General features: G+C 40.5%; 2 protein-coding genes across 4 annotated transcripts in view; one reads left to right on the top strand and one right to left on the bottom strand.

Annotated features, from left to right (window-relative positions):
* The window catches only part of pag1 (phosphoprotein membrane anchor with glycosphingolipid microdomains 1), a 56,080-nt gene extending 43,162 nt beyond the window's left edge, over positions 1-12,918 (bottom strand). For 2 of the 3 annotated variants that reach the window (XM_072676000.1, XM_072676001.1), the window contains exon 1: positions 12,696-12,918. Coding sequence is in view for 1 of the 3 variants with exons in the window: in XM_072676003.1 (XP_072532104.1) it covers positions 12,455-12,504 (50 nt within the window). In the remaining 2 variants the exon portion in view is untranslated. Of the gene's footprint in view, positions 1-12,454; positions 12,523-12,695 lie in introns of all 3 variants that reach the window. The other variant, XM_072676003.1, reaches the window with a different exon arrangement.
* A 4,241-nt stretch (positions 12,919-17,159) lies between these two features.
* Positions 17,160-18,223, top strand: part of mrpl53 (mitochondrial ribosomal protein L53) — a 2,290-nt gene continuing 1,226 nt past the window's right edge. The window contains exon 1 of the mRNA XM_072674805.1: positions 17,160-17,293. Coding sequence (XP_072530906.1) covers positions 17,202-17,293 — 92 coding nt within the window. The 5' untranslated portion in view covers positions 17,160-17,201. The remainder of the gene's footprint in view (positions 17,294-18,223) is intronic.

Below are 18,223 nucleotides of genomic sequence, written 5' to 3'. Positions count from 1 at the left end.
TGCATCAGCTCAAGGCATAAAGACCCCCAGCTTATGCAGTGAAGCAGTGGAACTGTTCTTTGGAGTGAAAGAGCTCCATCCAGTACCTTTGAGAGGAGTTGGAATGGCTTTGTGATCCACACGTATTGAACTAGCGTCAGTAGCTGACCTCACCAACGCTGTTGTGGCTGAACACAATCAAATCCTTCCTTGAAGAGTACAAGCAGTTACTGCAGTTATACCAGTGGTTTCAGAAGAAATCCTGGACAAGCACTTGTCTACAAACTTTTGGCCATTTAGTGTGCCTTCTTTTATTGTATTTTCAAAGGCAAAGAAATTGCTTTGTTAATTTACAAAGATAACTCATTAAATACTGGCACCAGCTATTAGGGGGCAATGGGACGTTTCACACCTTCAAAACTAAAAAGTGTGTGTGTGTAGGGGTGGGCAACGCCCTAGCACCAAGCATGAGAAAAGTTGTGCTAGTGAAACTGTTAAGACAATCTAAAAACAGCTGCGACAGCAGAACTGTACACACAGTTGTAAAACAGAAACTCACTGGTCTCATCTCACATGGGTTGCCAGATTTCCACTGGGGCAGTTTTAAAATGCTGTCGTGGGCAATGATGTATTCATGGGGTGCGTTATTTTAAAAGTAATACCAAAAATATGTGATTTTTTTCAGACATTAAAAATGAAAGTGAATCAGTAAATATTGATTCTGATGTTGCATATTTGGCAACCTAGGACTTAGGGATACACTATAACAAAAGTTTTGGGACACCTGCTAATCATCGTTTCTTTTGAAATCAAGCGTATTATCCTGCTTTTGTTGGAGTAACAGGATGTTGGATGATCACCCAACCTCATCCCCAACTCCCCAACCCATCCTAAACGTACTGGATGGAGCACCATCATTCCAAAGAAAACAGCTCCACTGCTCCACAGCTTTATACCTCTCTAGTCCATTTCTGGCATTAGGCATTTTGCAAACAGTTTCATGTTTATCTGCTCCAGAGAGTTCTAGCTGAATGCATTCATTAGAAGTGGTGTCCACAAACATTTGGACATGTAGTGTACACACATACAGTGACAGGACAGGCAGAATGGCAGGTTTGATGATAGCCACTTATGGCAATTTCATCCTCACTGTTCTCATAGCAATGACCTGAACTCCTAAAAATAATGGTGCTTCAGATGGTGGGGATGCTTGGTTCTATAAGGAACCATGTTTGTAAGAGAGACGTGGGAGTGTGTAGAACCTTTTAAAGGTCTAAAGAATCTGCACTTGACAAAGTGGTTCTTCTATGGAATCGCTCAAAGAGCCATTTATAGACTGCCATTTAGGAGTATGTTAGAAGATTTATTTGATTCTTTCATCAATAAGGGTCAGTTCTAGGTCACATAGGAGTTCATTTCTGTATTCCGTTCTGAGACCAGACTCTTACTAGAGCGTTCAGTGTGCTAACTTCTCACATTGTGACTTCTCTCATGCAACAAACCTCAAACTGGTTTAGATGTGCTGCGATCCATGTGTCAAAGTTGACATACTCTTTTTAAATAAGCGTCCTTGTGTTAACAATGTTCTCATGCTTCTCTCAGCCACAGCCAATCAAAGGGGTGTTCTCCAAAGGTGGCTGAGCACAAACATCTAGCAAATGGGCAGCCCTTTGTAAGCCACCTACTTTTTTTTTTCTACTACTTTTATTAATATGCCCTTTTTAGATAACAAGCCCCATTTCCTAAAGACCTACGAGGAACAGGAAGAGGGAGGGCCACCATAATTGTGAAAAGTGCATTCTATGTGGAGCATGATGGGAGTTACTTGAAAAAATAACAGACGTACTCTCTCTCTCTCTCTCTCTTTCTCTTTCTCCACCCATCCAAGGCCATGTTCACCAGAGATCACAGAGATTGGGAAGTTCCAGAGCAGGCCTAGGCAAGAAAAGCTGAGCACTCGATGTGTGTAGCCCACCCTGCACTCCAGATCGATGAGAGCCACTTTCCTGGTCATCGCATTTCTTATCTGATTGCTCTCATTCTTACCTTTGCTGTTTCAGCATATTACACACCTGACCTCATGTGTTTCTGTTTGACAACACACATATTGCCTCGCTGTGTGACCCTTTTGCTGTGGGCCAATAAGTAAATAACCCCCCCCCCCACCCTCCGTTTTCGTTCTCTGCAAAGAGAGCAGAACAGAAAGACATCTGTACGACACAGTCATATGCTGTAGCTGCAGGGGAAGAGCTGACGAGGATTTAAGATCCCAGACAGTCTGCGTGCCGCACATGACCACAACACCTGACGCTGCATTCAAAACATGAACTGAAAGGCTGAAAGATTACAGCCATCATTTATCTGCAGTACAGGGCAAAAGAAAAATACGCATACTGCAGTTGTGCTGCTATACAGTGCAGAGGGAGGTACTGAATTTAATAGCAGGATATATTTAATGACACTTATAGGTGTCCTAGAACAAAACATCTGGGTGTAGATGAATAATGAGAGTTTGCTATGTGGAAGTGACGTACCACGAACCTTAAACACAGTTCATTGAGTGTAAATTCAGCATCACCAAAACAGGCCTATTCCAAAAGCCCAGACATGTTTATTTACACCCCCAATATTTAAATACACCCAGCCCACTAGTGAAAGCCTTTCAACAACTAAAGGGTCATTCATGCTATTAAATGCATATACTGACTAAACCTTCTGTCCACACTCTGCATTTTGTACGTATTTGTGCACGTTCTGTAAAAACTTATGGATACAGGAGGATTGGAGCACTACCAGAATGGAGTACTACCAGAAATCGTGGGGGGCAGTGTAGCCAATAGTTTAACACTGCTACATAAACACGACAAAGAAGAAACTCTGACAAAAAAAAGAACCGTTTACAACGCTGCCTCTTTCATTTATTATCACTCCACCTCCACCTCCACCACCGCCATGATTGTTGTTGTTAGAAACCTTTGACACTGAACTGCTTTCTAGTGTATGTATTGCTTAACATCCGTGCCAACATAAGGAATGAGTGGGCAGTAGGTATGTGGGCAGTGATTGTTACAACATTAAAAACAGGCATAATCAGGGAATATAAATGAGTCTTGAAGCTGTGACTCAGTAAAACATGGCAACTGCTTCAGGGGAGTATGGTGCTGTTAATACTGGAGAGTAGCTTTTCACCTCCAGACTGGCTAGATATGGGAATACGGGCTGCTGCACAACCCAGGCCTTATGACCGTGGCTTTTCCTGTGCCAGTGTTTGCAGAAGGTGAGCTCAAACCCCGGCGCGCAATGAAATGAAAGCCAACAGGGATCTGTGATAGGCTAAAAGCTAACGATTTTACCATCTCTTCTTTCCACCATCAGCTCCTTTAAGAACAAATCGGACTACCTCAACTGACTTCTATACTGGAGCTAAACACATTAGAGAAGGGGAAGTGGCAGCTTATTTTTACTGGTAAGACTCAAGAAAGACAAACTCATGTGTCAAGTGAATGGGGGCAAGGGCTAAGAGCTAACCCGGCTACAATTGTTTCAGCTGGCTAACAGCACATTCTTTGGTTTGCACTAATTAAGTTAATAATCAATAAATCATCAGTTACTCTAAATGCAAAATGAATGTTGCTTGTTTTAGATTGAATAAAAAGCACCCAGCAAAGGGTGGATGTTGCAAATAATAAGGGTTTTGTTTTTTGGCTTTGAATTAAAAATAAATATCAATTGATGTAAAACAGACAATAGGTCACCCATATTTACATTCAATTATTAAAAAAACAAAAAAAACATTCATGGACTAAAATGGAACTGATCTGATACCAGGTATCAGCAAAAAATTCTGGACTGGGTATTGGAGAGAAAGAAACAATGGACTCTTATCTGATCCTGTAACAAATTTAGCCTTAAACAGCACAAACACACTCACACTCTGTGTTGTTGTTAGCTGTGTGTTTCTTCCTGTGGGTAATAGAATGTTGGTGTGGTTTGAGCTTCACAGCGTATTTGTTTCTTTAGGTGCGTCATATCGGATCAGTGGTATTGTGCAATATGTACATAGAATTATGATATGGCATTGATATGGCGAGGCTAAATGTATGTGTATTTGGATCTTCTGAATGTCTGTTTATCAAAGCACTCACAGAAAGTGTGATTTGTCATATTCTGAAGTACAAGAATTGCAAAGGTCAATAGTACAATAATAACTAACAACCCAACAATATATGGTGCAGTCCTAATGCATCATTCCTGACTAAAGGCAGTGCAATGCAGTATAAGAAAGGCTGCTGCTACAGGCTGCTGTTGTAGACATTCAGTGGTGCACTGAGGACAAATAGCTATCTATCACACAACCAGGCTGCAACAGAGTAGGCCATTATGCTGGATCATCTAATACAGGTGAAGCTATGCCTGTGGGAGAGCTTTCCATAGGGACACAACGTCCAGGGACAGAAGTCTCTAGGGACCCTCTGTCTTGTCATGCTTTAACACAGAATCTGCAGAGCAGTGATTTCAGCTTCATGCTGTTAGTCTGTTACCCTTAAATTATAACAACAGGGAGGCTGCAGATGGCTGCTCTTAATGACAAATGACCAAACATATACTGAGAAGAAGTGTATAGAAAAAGAATGACACTGAGATAGCGATGACATACTACTTCAGCTGTATTACTGACATGCGATGATGACACACAACAGTCACACCCAAAGAGGAGCAGTCAGTAATCCTTCTAAATTATTGTCTATGACTTTGTAATGCTACGGGTAAAGTCACGGGTATACGGTGGATTACCGTAAAAGGCCAGTCATGCACAACAGCACCCTCCAAACCCCCCCAATGAGACAGGCTAATGACACACACAGGGCGAGATCGCTATGTGTCAAGAGACGCGCTCCCCCCCCCCTTAGGGAGGTCCTTGATTTTCAGAGATGAACTTCCTCCAGGGGAAACCTCTGATTTCCCTGCATCGCTGTACCAATTTCCTTTAATCACATTTGCTACGTTTGCTTAAAAAACACGGACTGCCTCTGTGGAGAAAAATTCTATTTACGCTGTGCAAACTGAGCACAGCCAACAAAATAACAGGCACGAGTCAGATGTCCCATGTTGTCCTGAAAAAAAAATTGCTCAGGGCCTCTAGCTTGATAACACAGTATGCACCAACAGGCAAGATCAGACCTGCTAGATGTCTGGACGAGAGTGTAACACTGTCAGGGCTGCTTATAACAGGTAGCAGTTGTGAATCATCATTGCGGTGCTTTATCTGAGACCTGAGCGAAATGGGATTTGTGCTCTCCACCTGTTTTCTTGGTGATGACTCTGCAGTGGTTTCTCATCCGTTCCTTTCAATCACCTCACGCTTCCTATGTGAAATGAAATGCATTGCTAAAATATTAATTATTAATATTAACACTTGTGTATAGAGGAGTAAAGTCAGCCACACACCAGGGTTCAGCAGTATCCAATAGGGATGCACCGATCCAGCTTTTCAGTTCCGATACCGATACATAAACTTTGCATATCGGTCCATACCCGATACCAATCCGATACCATTGCTGTATTAATAAACCGTATACCTCACCATGTGGGAGAGACTTAAGGCTTTAGGATTGACTTAATCATTACTTTATATAATATAACAAATTAACACATAGATATGAATGTACTAAATTGCCATTTGTCATTTATTTATTTGCACATTTAGTGCAGTCTCACACCAACAAATTAAAATGAAAGGATTGGTTCCATGGATCGGCTTAATTATCCAATAGTTGATCAAGCTAATTTTGTTAATATCAGGACCGATATCCGATCCTAATATCGGATCGGTGCATCCCTAGTATCCAATTCCTTTTCATACTGTTCTACCATCTCAGAATAATATTTTTTTAACCAAATATAACACTCAATATGCTTGCAGGATGACAAAGTGAACACTACAGTTTTAAATCAAACATTTACTGAAAACCATCAATCTGATATTTACAAATTGTAAACTGTTCTGGATCAGGAGGAGAAGCTGATTAGCATTAGCTTAGCAGGAAAATCTTCTCACCGCAGAACAAATTTAAGGCTGACTGAAAGCCCACTTCTAAACATTTAGACGATAATGTCTTGAGCGACTGGTGACCAATGATCGAGCGATTATCTCAATAGTTTTGGATCTGTAGCCTCTCGCTCGGCTATCAGACAGTATCAGACAGCCCACTGCAGCTGCTCTTGACTAACTGCTGAGATACTCCCACAAGTGTTGACGATAAAAACTTGTGTCTGAGAGAGCGAAATTGAGCGACTGTTTTCAGGCACATTTCGTACACTAGTTCATCTAGGATCTAGGTTGCCTTGCTCTGTCTTTCAGACAAACTCAGTGTTGCTAAACTTGCACCTATATGTGGACTTGTTTTTTTTCCCCCACCTGTTTTCAGAGCATGACCTCACCTCACCAATCAATGAGCTCCCACAGCACCACAGCACGGCTGGCATGTTAGATCAACGCAGTATAAAGCACAGCTTTAGTTTAGTGTTTCTCAGCTGGTAAGAAATCAGTCTGAATGTCATTTAAATCAAAGACAAAGACCAAGACAAGCAACATTCATCATTTGTGTTGGACACAGATGGAATCTGACCTCCAACTTTAACCCATCCGTGCTGTTTACACACACATACACACAGGGCCTTGATCAAGGCTCCAACAGTGGCAGGACCCAGGTATCAAACCCACATCACTTTTATAAGTAACCGATCATGCTATCCACTGAGCCACCACTGCCCATAGGCCATTCAATTCAACAGACTCCAATAAGATGATTACTAAGCACCACTACGAGATATTTACAATAGAGCATTCCTCACTGTAGACGTTTAAGAAACATCTACCAGTGTAGACCACTATATTCTCTAGAATGTCAGCAAAGGAAATACACAGATGCACAGGTGGTGGAGCTGGCTAAGAGGGTCGTGTTCTCGCATTGGGACCTCTTAATGGTGCCTCAGCCTCTCAACAGTGAGAGGTCCAAGCGAGTATAACTGGCCCTGTTGCTTAGATCCTCTGATTTCACCATGGTTAAGGGATGTTCTCAAACACTGCATAATAAAGTTCAATTAATAATGCCTTTTTTATATAATAACCACAATAAACAAGAAATGCTCTGCTGCCAAGCCATGTAGATCTTCAACAGCAGGAAACGGTTGCCAAGGAACCATAGCAGTTTTTAATAACTTGTTGCATTTTCATATACCTGAACTAGAATAACCTGTTTTATAAGAGATATTTGAGAATATTGCCAGGAATATCTTTTCTGATACTTCTAGTTAGAGTAAACTTCAGATTTATTGAACTAGTGTTCAGGTGGGTTTCAGAAACCAAAATGTTTTAGTTGAGTTTTGTCTTTATTTCATGACCTAATAATGATGTTATGCTTCATTCATCATATATTTATATTTTCTCATTAGAACGCTTACTTAAATGGTGAGTGAAAAAAGTCCAGGCAAACAACAGCCTTGAATCACTTGAACTTTACTTTTTAAAACTCCAAGTAAAGTATTTAATACATTATGGAACTGACTTTTACACTTTTGGAGTACTTAGAACTTGCTTACTGGTGGGTTTCACAATGTAGAGCATTCTGCACTTGGCACTTGGAGTTCCTTTGGTTAACAGATGGGGAGAAATTCAGTTTCACTCCCACTTCCTCATTAAAAATGCATTCACTTCAAAAGTCCTGACATGAATATCATGTTAGATGAAATGAAACCCTTAAGTTAATTTGAGAAAATGCTGCAGTCAGTCAATGTTTATGTATGATATTCTCTCTTAACCATTTACTCAGAGTCAGTGGCTTTGAATGCTGGCATTGTTAAGCTTTTATCAGACGACTCTTGTTGGATGCAGTAGGAAATTTCCCCAATTTAAATTAGTTTGCTTTGCCTCCACCGCTGACAGCGGTTACAGTGTTGTTTTTCTAATGTATCTGCTCATGACTGTAGTAGCAGAATAAGAAATTTCAATGTGACACATTCACATCAAGAGGTTTTACTGGAAGGACACAACCAATGACATTCGAATAGTGCACAATGTCCTCCAGAAGGGCCTTTACTTTAAATTAGCAACACACTGTGGCATTTAGAAACTGGAGAACAAGTAGTATTCCAATTTTCAGAGCAAATGAAAAATCAATCTAGCAAGGGTCAATAATTTTGAGGGGATCTGAAAGTGCACCAGCAATGGCACAATCAATGCTTCATCTAATGAACATCATTAAGTATCTCTCCCTGGGATTAGGTCATGTCTGTTCCATTTTGTCTACTTTTGCGTGCCAATAATTCTGTCCTGGAACAAATGTCCTACAGAAATATCCTGTTAGAGACCAACACTCACACACAAAGCCTGTTCAAAGCAGGCCTTCACTCTAACAAGGTCCAATGTGGAAAAGCCACTTGAGAAATACAGGTATTTCATTTATTGCATTAAATTGTATCTAGTTAAATCTAGTATCAGAATACCATGTTCAACCAGTCTGGTAAGTAGGGACCTGCAGACAGTGTCACTGACTGCAGGACAGAATTTTCAATAGCCCTGAACACTTCCCCTTTCCTTGACTACTGCGGTATACAGGTCATTACCCGGACAGCTGCCAAACATTGACAACTGCTAACCCCAATGAGTCAGGGTGTCTTCTGCTTTTACTGGGTAACAACCTATATATGAACACATATTTATTCTTGAACACTTTCCATATATGAAAATTAATCTGCATAAACAGTACTTTTTTGTGATGTCATAAAAGCCAGCACATTTGCATAAATCCACTAGCCAGCCAACAGCAGTTTAACCTTTCAACCCATGTTGTGATAAAGAGTGATGAAGAGCATTTCATCCCAGAATGCCTTTTGAATTAGGCACCATACATCACATTCAATCAGAACAGAGTTCATTTGCATACAAGAGTCTTAAAGTTGCAGTGCACTTTAAATTAATAAAGGTGCTGCTGCAAAATGATGAATCATGCCATAGAAGAACCACTTTTGGTTGCACACAGGAGAGTTTTTGTAAAGGAGATGTGTGTGAAGAACCTTTAAAAGGTTCAAATTAAATGTACAGTTTATTTGTCATTATTTAAGAATTATTTACACTCACATTTCTTTTCCAAAAATGCTTTATTATGGAACCAAAAGTGTTTATTTGTGTGGCACCACCCAATGAACTCTTGAAATAGTACATGTTTACTACTAATAAAATAAAGGAAGTTAGTAGAATATGAATATTTGTGGTACATGAACACACAGAAATGTTCTACGTAGGCTTCAGGAAAGAAAACATAAGCCCAACGAAAAATGTGGGCTGTAGGCCCTGTAACAGAATCCATCATTCCCACCAATGGTCTTGAGCAATGGGACGTTGTTCAGCAGCATGTTCATTCATGTGTTGGAGAGAATACCGAATTCAAGCATGTTATCCATTATCATTGTGTGCGAAAAAGCCCACTTTGGCAGCTTTTAGCGACCCCCTGCTGAGCACTAAGCCCAGTTTGAGAAGCCCTGTTAAAGAAAACATGCTGCAGCTGGAGAAACATCCAGGCATGAATGCCACTGGGCTTAAAACCGGCATAGTGTACAAACACAACACCAGAATGTAAAAAAGCCAGGAAAACTACTCGATCTCACAAAAGCGTAGTCTATCATCTTGCTCATCTCATGGCGTGTGACCACAGCAGTTGTAAGTAGCTCATTAATATTTCAATCTGTGAAGCACAGAGCACTGCGAACACAACAGCTGAACCTTTTACCAGCAGTTCTTGGCCGGTTCTCCGTTCCACACCACACTGGAGGTTCCAGATATTTGAGGGAAACCAAGAGAATCTCCCTGACCTCCATTTGACATGTTGTGAATTAAATGCAGCACCCGAGCTGCGGTAGCCGGTTTCTGAGTAGAGCAGCCCAAAAAGGGCCCACTGGGAGTGATTTTGAAGGAGATCCTGATTGTAATAATCATGCAATGCTGACATTTGTGAAGAGATCAGTACAGGCCACAGGACCGGTTTAAGGTGCTACAAACTCCCTACCAGGGGGACAGGTGCAGCCACTGAGTGAGCAAAGCCTTCCAGCACAACAGACCACAGAGTGCTAGCAGCGTGCCAAGGAAGACAGTAATATCAGTCTAATAAGACTGAGGGGCAGGCCCCCCAGCACAACCCTCCATCTGACCTCAATCCCACTGTTTTGTTTTTGGATGGGAGACATGGGGAAACCAGTGGCTTTAATAGAATCCATTGTGATCCCGCTTAAACCTTCTGACTTGTCTGATTGAGTAGCTGTTACTGCAGCAAGCCTTCATGCAGAAATCAGCTACATTTCTACATGAAATCAACGTTTCTGGGGAAATGTCTTGAGCTTGAGAAGACTAGTAGAGTGTGTGCTTTTTCACACTGCACAGTAAACGTTAAAACTGGCCTTAACTAATGAACTTGATCTTGTTCAGAGAATTTAAAGGACACTACAAGCCAAGGATTTACTGTTAAATAAAAACGGAAGATAAATTAAAAAAAAAGGACAGATCAATGACAGACATTTGTATCTTTCCTGATATATTCTAATATATCCTGCTTTCTACTTCTTGATTGGCTTTTGTTGGTCACTTATTATATCTGAGGTTTGATAGGTTGGGAACAGATGCACCAAATGTTCTAATATCAAGTCAGAAAACAAACTGCACCAGCAAAACAGTAGGACCACATTTACAAAAGGCTGCAAAACAGTAACACTTTTCCTTATCCAACATTTCACACACTAAATCCAATAAAAAAGGACTAATTATATTCTCTTTTAATAAATCGCTGCTGTTCAATGAAAAACATGTACCTCCACCATTTGAACCCTGTAGCTGCTCTGTACACTGTGTACATAATTCGGGATAGAGAATACAGTTGCTTGGAATAACATTTTATTTTACATTGACTTCCATTTAAAGTTAGGAACATATTTGCCTTATCCTGTAAACTCATCATTTTGGAGATCCATGTTTTTTCATTGGACAGTGATGATATACTGTATGCACAGACACAAGTCCTATCCACTATATCCACTATATCAAGACACTATACCCAGACAAGTGTACTGTGATGCAATACTAGGTGATAGCAATCTTGTATCGTCCTATTTCCCACTCCTACTATCAGCCAGTAGGTAGCTGTAAAAAAAAAAAAAAAAAAAAGAACCGCAAAAGCTTCTCCAGATAAACTTCAGAGCTTTTGTATCACCAGCCAGTGTGGCTTGTAACAACCTCATTAGTGACCACATGATCAGACACCATTTCCTCATCCATTAGCCAGAGCTATAGTAACAGCTGTACCGTAATTCATGCTGAAAGAATACAGACAGCTGTTTTCTGTATACTTTCATTGCAAGAAGATCCTAAAGGGCCCATCTCATGGAAAACTGCATTTGTTGTGCTTTGCTGAATTAAAGACTATGATATGATATGATATGATATGTAAGCACGGGTAAAGTTAAATAAAAAAAATACACACCCCTCTCCGTTCTGTACAGCCTATATGAGGAAACTTAGCAGCAAAACCAGGTGGAAGATTTTCACATTCAGCATATGGCAGCTGTGCTCTGCTCATTTACAGTGAACCTATAGGGAAAGTTTTAGCACAGACAGCTTTTGAATGAGGTGCAGTGCAGAACAGCCAATCCGAACAGAGCATATTTACATTTATCTGTCTTACATTTACAGCAACTGTACAAATGCACAAAACTAGCCTGTTTTAATTCTTTGGTATGAAGTAAGAAAATAGTCTTTAAAATAAATGACTGCATTTTCATAATGTTTCCGTCTAAAATAAAGGGTGTTGGTCCAGAGGTTTACCGACACAGTAGTATACTGAGATGCTGGAGCTGTTGTCTTGCTGCTTGCATGCATTTAGGTGATTCAGTGACTTACATTAATAATTTATAAATATGTCTGATCAGAGGAGGATAGACGGGTCCCCCTTGTGAGTCTTGGTTCCTTCCAATGTTTCTTCATCCAGCTCTGAGTGAGTTTTTCTTGCCACGGTCGCCTTTGGCTTTGCTCACTGGAGGTCTTAGGTTTTTATGTCCTCTTATGTTGTTGGTTTCTTGTCTTTTTACTAATTATTGATTATGTAAAGCTGCTTTGTGACAACAACAGTTGTAAAAAGCACTGTACAAATAAATTTGATTTAATTAATGTAAAAGTAAGAAGTTAACTAAAAGTAATTAAAACGGGCCGTTTAAAATAATGTTTCGTTAAATTCAGCGCAGCACGGTTACTGTTTTTTCCTTTGTTTTTTTGTTTTGTTTTGTTTTTTTTGTTGTTTTATCTGTTCCAACTTCTCAAAAACTCAACACCGTGCCGTATATCGTGACATCGTCTGCACGTATCGCGATGTGACACTGTTGCTGTATCGCCCAGCCCTCCAAACAGCCTGCAGTTCTCCATCATTTTTCGTACCGGTGGGCTTCAGTGAGTGGTGGATTCCTCCACAGCACTGCGCCTGGCATGCTGCGCCACACTCCACACTACACACACACACACACACACACACACACACACACACACACACACACATGCATGAAGTTTCAGCTCAGTTATCGCTGCGTCCTGCCTGCTGTCAACACTGTCAGCATTACCGCCACATTCGCCCCTCATCAACTTTCTCAGGGATTCAGAGAGAGACGTTAAGACCACTTACCCAAAACGACCATCCATAGACCTGCCAACAGCTCAGACAGGAGTGAGCTCCGTTAGAGCGCTCAGGAGAGCCGAAACCTAGCAGAAAAAGAGCAGTCTGCTGTGTTTCCAGTGAGGAATGAGGGGAAAGGGACTAAGGCTCCCTGTGAGGTTTGATAGCTGTGTCACGCAAAGCACTGCGCTGTGCTTCAGCATACCGGCGTTAGGAACAGCAGACTGCAGCCAGGCCACTCCCCCACCGCCTGCGATTGGGGTGGAGTGACACAGCGCTGTGGTTAGCAAGCTGCTGTCGCGGTGGCTCATGGGATATGTAGTTTAACGGTAAGGCGCGCAACATGTTAAAATACCATCCTACGTTGTTCGAGCTTCACAGCTGGAAGCCATTACTTCAGTAACGGTTCACTGTGCAGTACAGGGGGTCCACCAATGGAGAAATGTGTCATATTATTATTATATAATAAATGTCATTTATTATTGTATCTGTATCTGTAGTATGTAAAAAAACATTGGTCAAAAACACACTGGCTCTTATTTTATTTAGGAGGGAAGTAAAGCCTATTCAGCCTGTAATTTTCTCAGAGGAGAAGAGAGTAAAGCACAGACATGGAAATGGAAATTATTAGGCCTCAGATGGAACTGAAATCATAAAGGAGCGTCTATGAAAGAGAGATGAATTTCTCCAGGACCCCCTACACATTTAATCCTGTCTGATTTAATATTTTGATAGTCTTGTTATAGTTATTATGCTCTTGTGTGTAGAGCGAAATACGTGGGCCTGTGTTAGTAACCTCAGGAATTATTAAAAACATTTGTACAGATGAAACACAGACCACAGAATACATCATTCATGTGTGGTGCATAGAGACTTCACCCATATTTACAAAACTGTAAAACACTACTTTTACAGAATAGAAAGGGCTCAATTTCAACAGTAATGCAATGTCATTCACACAGTCTAAATACATAACTAACTAAATAAATAAATAATAAAAGAAATTAACCCCCTGTAAAATGGCCAGCAATCTTGTTTTTGGATATTTTAATTCCATCTATTTTTGTGACCACTGGGGGATTATCTTATCTTATATTTGAAGGATTTCGTTCCAAAATGAGTTAAATGCCATTTGGGCTATTTTTGTTTTCCACTGAAAGAAGTTCCAGAGAAATTTCAGAGCTACACTATGAAATTATGAAACTATAAAAGAAAAAGAAAATATTGCATGAAATGAATTCATGTATTATATACATATTGTATATGTTTTAATGTATGGTAGGAAATATACCAAAGTAACTGTACAACACAAACACAAAACACACTGTGAGGCTGACACAAGTGGTTTATATTGCTGGTAGCTAAACAAAAAAAAAATGCCTAAAGCTGCCTAGACAATCTAGTCATTATATAAAATAAGGGGTTATCTTTAGAAAACACCCTTTTTAGATCAAATGAATGAATAAATGAATAAATGCACCTACAATTTATATAAGCTACAACACCATCCCCTTAAAACCTTTTCACAATTTGACTACTACATAGTATAGCACATTATACCACCACAAAGTTAACTGCTTGAACTCTAGGCTCATTTTTGAGCTTTAATTTCAGAACCTAACTGTTCAGTAACTATTTAAAGGATTTATTATCTGCTATGAAATTAATGCATAACTGATGAACTGAGATGAACTGAAGCATGAGGCAACCCAAAGGCCTTTAGGGTTTAAGGTTTTATTGCACGTGTAATATTTGACATGTATTTACTATACTAACTGAGACACAGTTTCACAAGAGTTTGTATTGTCCTGCTCAACTGGGCACACACAGCGCCCACTCACTAAATCCAATAAACAACGCTGGCAGTGCTCTGGCTTCCTGCCATGCGCCTATAAGCCATGCTGAGGTTGTGAGTCAGCGGCAGAAAACTATATTTAGTGCATAAAACGTCAAACATGAGAAAATACACCCCTTAACCCTTATTCTTTAAAGTTGACCTCATCTCTTGAGAGCTCTGATGCATTGTTGTTATGGGCCTATCTAGAGGCTCGACTGACTCCCTGAGCTGCTCACCATTATTGTTTTTGAAAAGAGGAACCAGCTTTCTGAGGCTGTGTCATAGGAAGCACGGTCTTCAGCTCTTAGTCTAAATATAGTGCTTCTAATGCATAGTGTGCTTGCTTGCTCAGGAAAGAGACTCTTGGTCATCAGAAACACATGGAGCACATGTGGTAGAGTGGTAAAACCAGGGCGTGGGGAGTGACAATGCCTTTTCTCAAAACTACCAAAGCAGTTTATAAAAAGATAGGTTGGTAACAAATGTTATGACCTCTCTATGTGACTACTGATGCCCTTATGCCCTCTCTCTGTCACTACTTATTTCATCCCAGTATGACTGACTCGTATATCAACACTCTCTCAAACCAAGGCCACAGGGTGGTGAAACTACACTTTAGTGGAACCTTTATTCTATAAAGAACCATATATAAGATAATTTCCTTATATTTGATGATTCATTTAACCAGGTAAAGAATCACTGAATCACTAAAATGGTTCCTTGAGTTGTCATTTTCTACACAGATCATAACATTATGAATTCGAAGATCTTAGATGAACATTCACATGCAAGCCTGTTCAAACTTCGCTATATTTCAGATGCCTGTTCATCCATTCTGACTGACGTGACACAAGCAGATATAGATATTTACATTCTTATACAATTTGCCTGCACTACTGTTTACTCGAATATTTGACTCATTTGAATCATCTCTTTGGCGTGGCGCAACAGATAACACCACCACCTACCATTGCGTTACAACAACACCATGTGGGAGACCAGGGTTCGATTCCCGGTCTGGGTGACTGTGCTGCGCTACACCAATAAGAGTCCTTGGGCAAGACTCCTAACACTACATTGGCCCAACTCTGTAATACGAGTAACCTTGTAAGTCGCTCTGGATAAGAGCGTCTGCTAAATGCCGTAAATGTAAATCTCTTTATAACTTAATTCCTTCCTTCGATCAAAGATGCTCCTAAATACCAGGACTGGTCTTATTCTTAAGACATAATGTTGTCATTCAAGACAAGATGAGACAAGACAACCATATTCACCATTAGTGTTGGTATTTGGCCTCCACCTTTAACATGCGATCAAACACACACAAACGGACAGTGAGCATACGTGCCCGGAGCGGTGGGCAGCCATTGCTGTGGCGCCTGGGAAGCAGAGAGAGTTAAGGGCCTTGCTCAAAGGCCCAACAGAGGCAGCTTGCTGAGCCTAGGTATCAAACCCACAACCCTGTCACAAATAGTTGCCTCTAACCACTGAGCCACTGAGCCACTGAGGTAAAGAACCAGGAAACCCCTCAGCCCACAGCAGACCATCTTCTGGCATGCTGTTAGGCCCCTTCAGAAAGGCTCCTGTGTAGCATGTATTTATAACTGGTCAGAAAATTTTAATATATTGATTATATTGTACATTGTGTCAACAGGTATGTGAGTCAAGCATGGTACTCCACTGCTTGACTCCACTCCAATAACAGCAGTCTACACCGCTGCAGACACTGCCCGCAAAACACGATCGACTTGCGCCATCTAGTGGAAGGGAGCACTCATGACTAACTGCGTTTCACAGATCCACTTCGGCTAGTTTCCAAGACTCAGATTAAGACTAAACCAATTTCTAACTGTGATTCAACACCGGCTATATTTTCTAAAGTTAAATCCAAGCGGACTGAGGTCGTATGTGCAAACTAATGTCTTAAAATATACAATAATTAAGGATACTTTGTGTGAATCAGTACGGATGTGACTTTTTGTTCCTAATATGTGACAGCCAAAATATTTCCTAGTATTAACCCAGTAGAAAAGTATTTGGTAAATTTGTGTACACATTGGATGAACGTGTGACAGTGGATATTTTTAAATTAGATAATTACATTTAATTAAATCGATAGGATCGATTATTTTGTTCCAAATTTGTGCCTAAGCTCAGATAAAATATGTAGACTTCAAACATTTTAAATTCTAGGGAATTTAAAACAGTTTCTTTCTTTCTTTCTTTCTTAATTGAACAGTAGCTCAAACGAAAAAATAATAAATAATAAAAAATAATATTACATAAAAACAGCTCGAATAATAATAATAATAATAAGAATAATAATAATAATAATAATAGTAACAAAACTCTCTTTGTCCACATGTATGTGCAGGGCCTCAAATGCACCCTGTTTTACTATGGTCAACCCGCACTTCACTCATTATTCAGCGAAGCCCCCCTTTCAAAATAAAAGTTCCTCACCTCTCAGCACAGTTATTTTCCCCCCCTCATATCACCAAAACGTATGATTTAAATATCCTAATCCTATTAGGATCTATATCAGATTCCTTTGAATTAAGTATCACTTAAACGTACAGTAAAGACTGTGTGTGTGTGTGTGTGTGTGTGTGTGTGTGTGTGTGTGTGTGTGTAAATACTGTGAATACGCAGTAGTTCAAAGTTCAGAGAACAGAAACATGGCCGCGTCCAGAGGAGCCGTGGTGTTAAAGACGATCAAGAAAATAGTGGTGCAGTTTTGCCCGTTTGAGTCCAATGTGCGCTCCACACGGTAAGAACAGACACTCTTCAGATGTGTCGGAGCTCAAGCTGCTGCGCTGTGGATTATGAAATCCGTCAGCCAGGCTCGCTGGGTTGGGAACCGTGTGTGTCCCTGAGCCCCGGTTAGACTGTGCTGGTGTCGATGCAGAGAGAACTGCGCTCCCTTCTGAGCATAATGTTAATTTGACAGTTGTTCCAGTACCAGTAGAAATTGTGCAAATGACCTGGAATAAAATGTTATACTTATATGCTATAAGTTGCTCCTGGGAATACAGTTAGCTGTATGTGTCTCAGTAGGAGCTCGGTTAGAGCGCCGGGCTGTCGATAACAGGGTTGTGGGTTCGATTCCCGGGCTCGGCAAGCTGCCGCTGTTGCCCCTCTCTGCTCCCCAGGCGCTGGAGTTGGCTGCCCACCGCTCTGGGGGTGTGTGTGTGTACTCACTGCCCCTAACACACACATGTGTGTGTGTGAGTGTGTGTTCACTACCAGATGGGTTAAATGCGGGGGGACACATTTCAGTGACAAATACGTGCACCTTTACCTTTTTTTACCTTATGTGTTTGGGTGGGTGATTATGTGGCAGGCCGGCTGGATGTAGCTGTTTTAAAAGCTGCTGATTACTGCAGTGCATCTCAACCCTTTCCTTCTGCCCTGTACATTATTATTATTATTATTATTATTAAGATGATGATGATTGTTATTTATTATTTTTTTTTTATAATTCACTAATTGTGCTGTTGCTCATGCTGACAGACATCATAGTGAGATATAATAATCATACGTTGGCAGAAATAAAGGGCTGTTTTGACTATCCTTATTATTGACTAGGAGTGTAACAATACATTCATGATAATAAGCTCACACCTGTGTGTGTATACAGAACTGCATGGGATTTTCACAGGATTATTCAAATCCATCCACAGTTCATTTGGGCACTTTT

The sequence above is a fragment of the Salminus brasiliensis genome, chromosome 3 (genome assembly GCF_030463535.1).
Source record: "Salminus brasiliensis chromosome 3, fSalBra1.hap2, whole genome shotgun sequence".
Taxonomy (NCBI): domain Eukaryota; kingdom Metazoa; phylum Chordata; class Actinopteri; order Characiformes; family Bryconidae; genus Salminus; species Salminus brasiliensis.
This window is presented reverse-complemented; position numbering and strand designations above follow the sequence as displayed.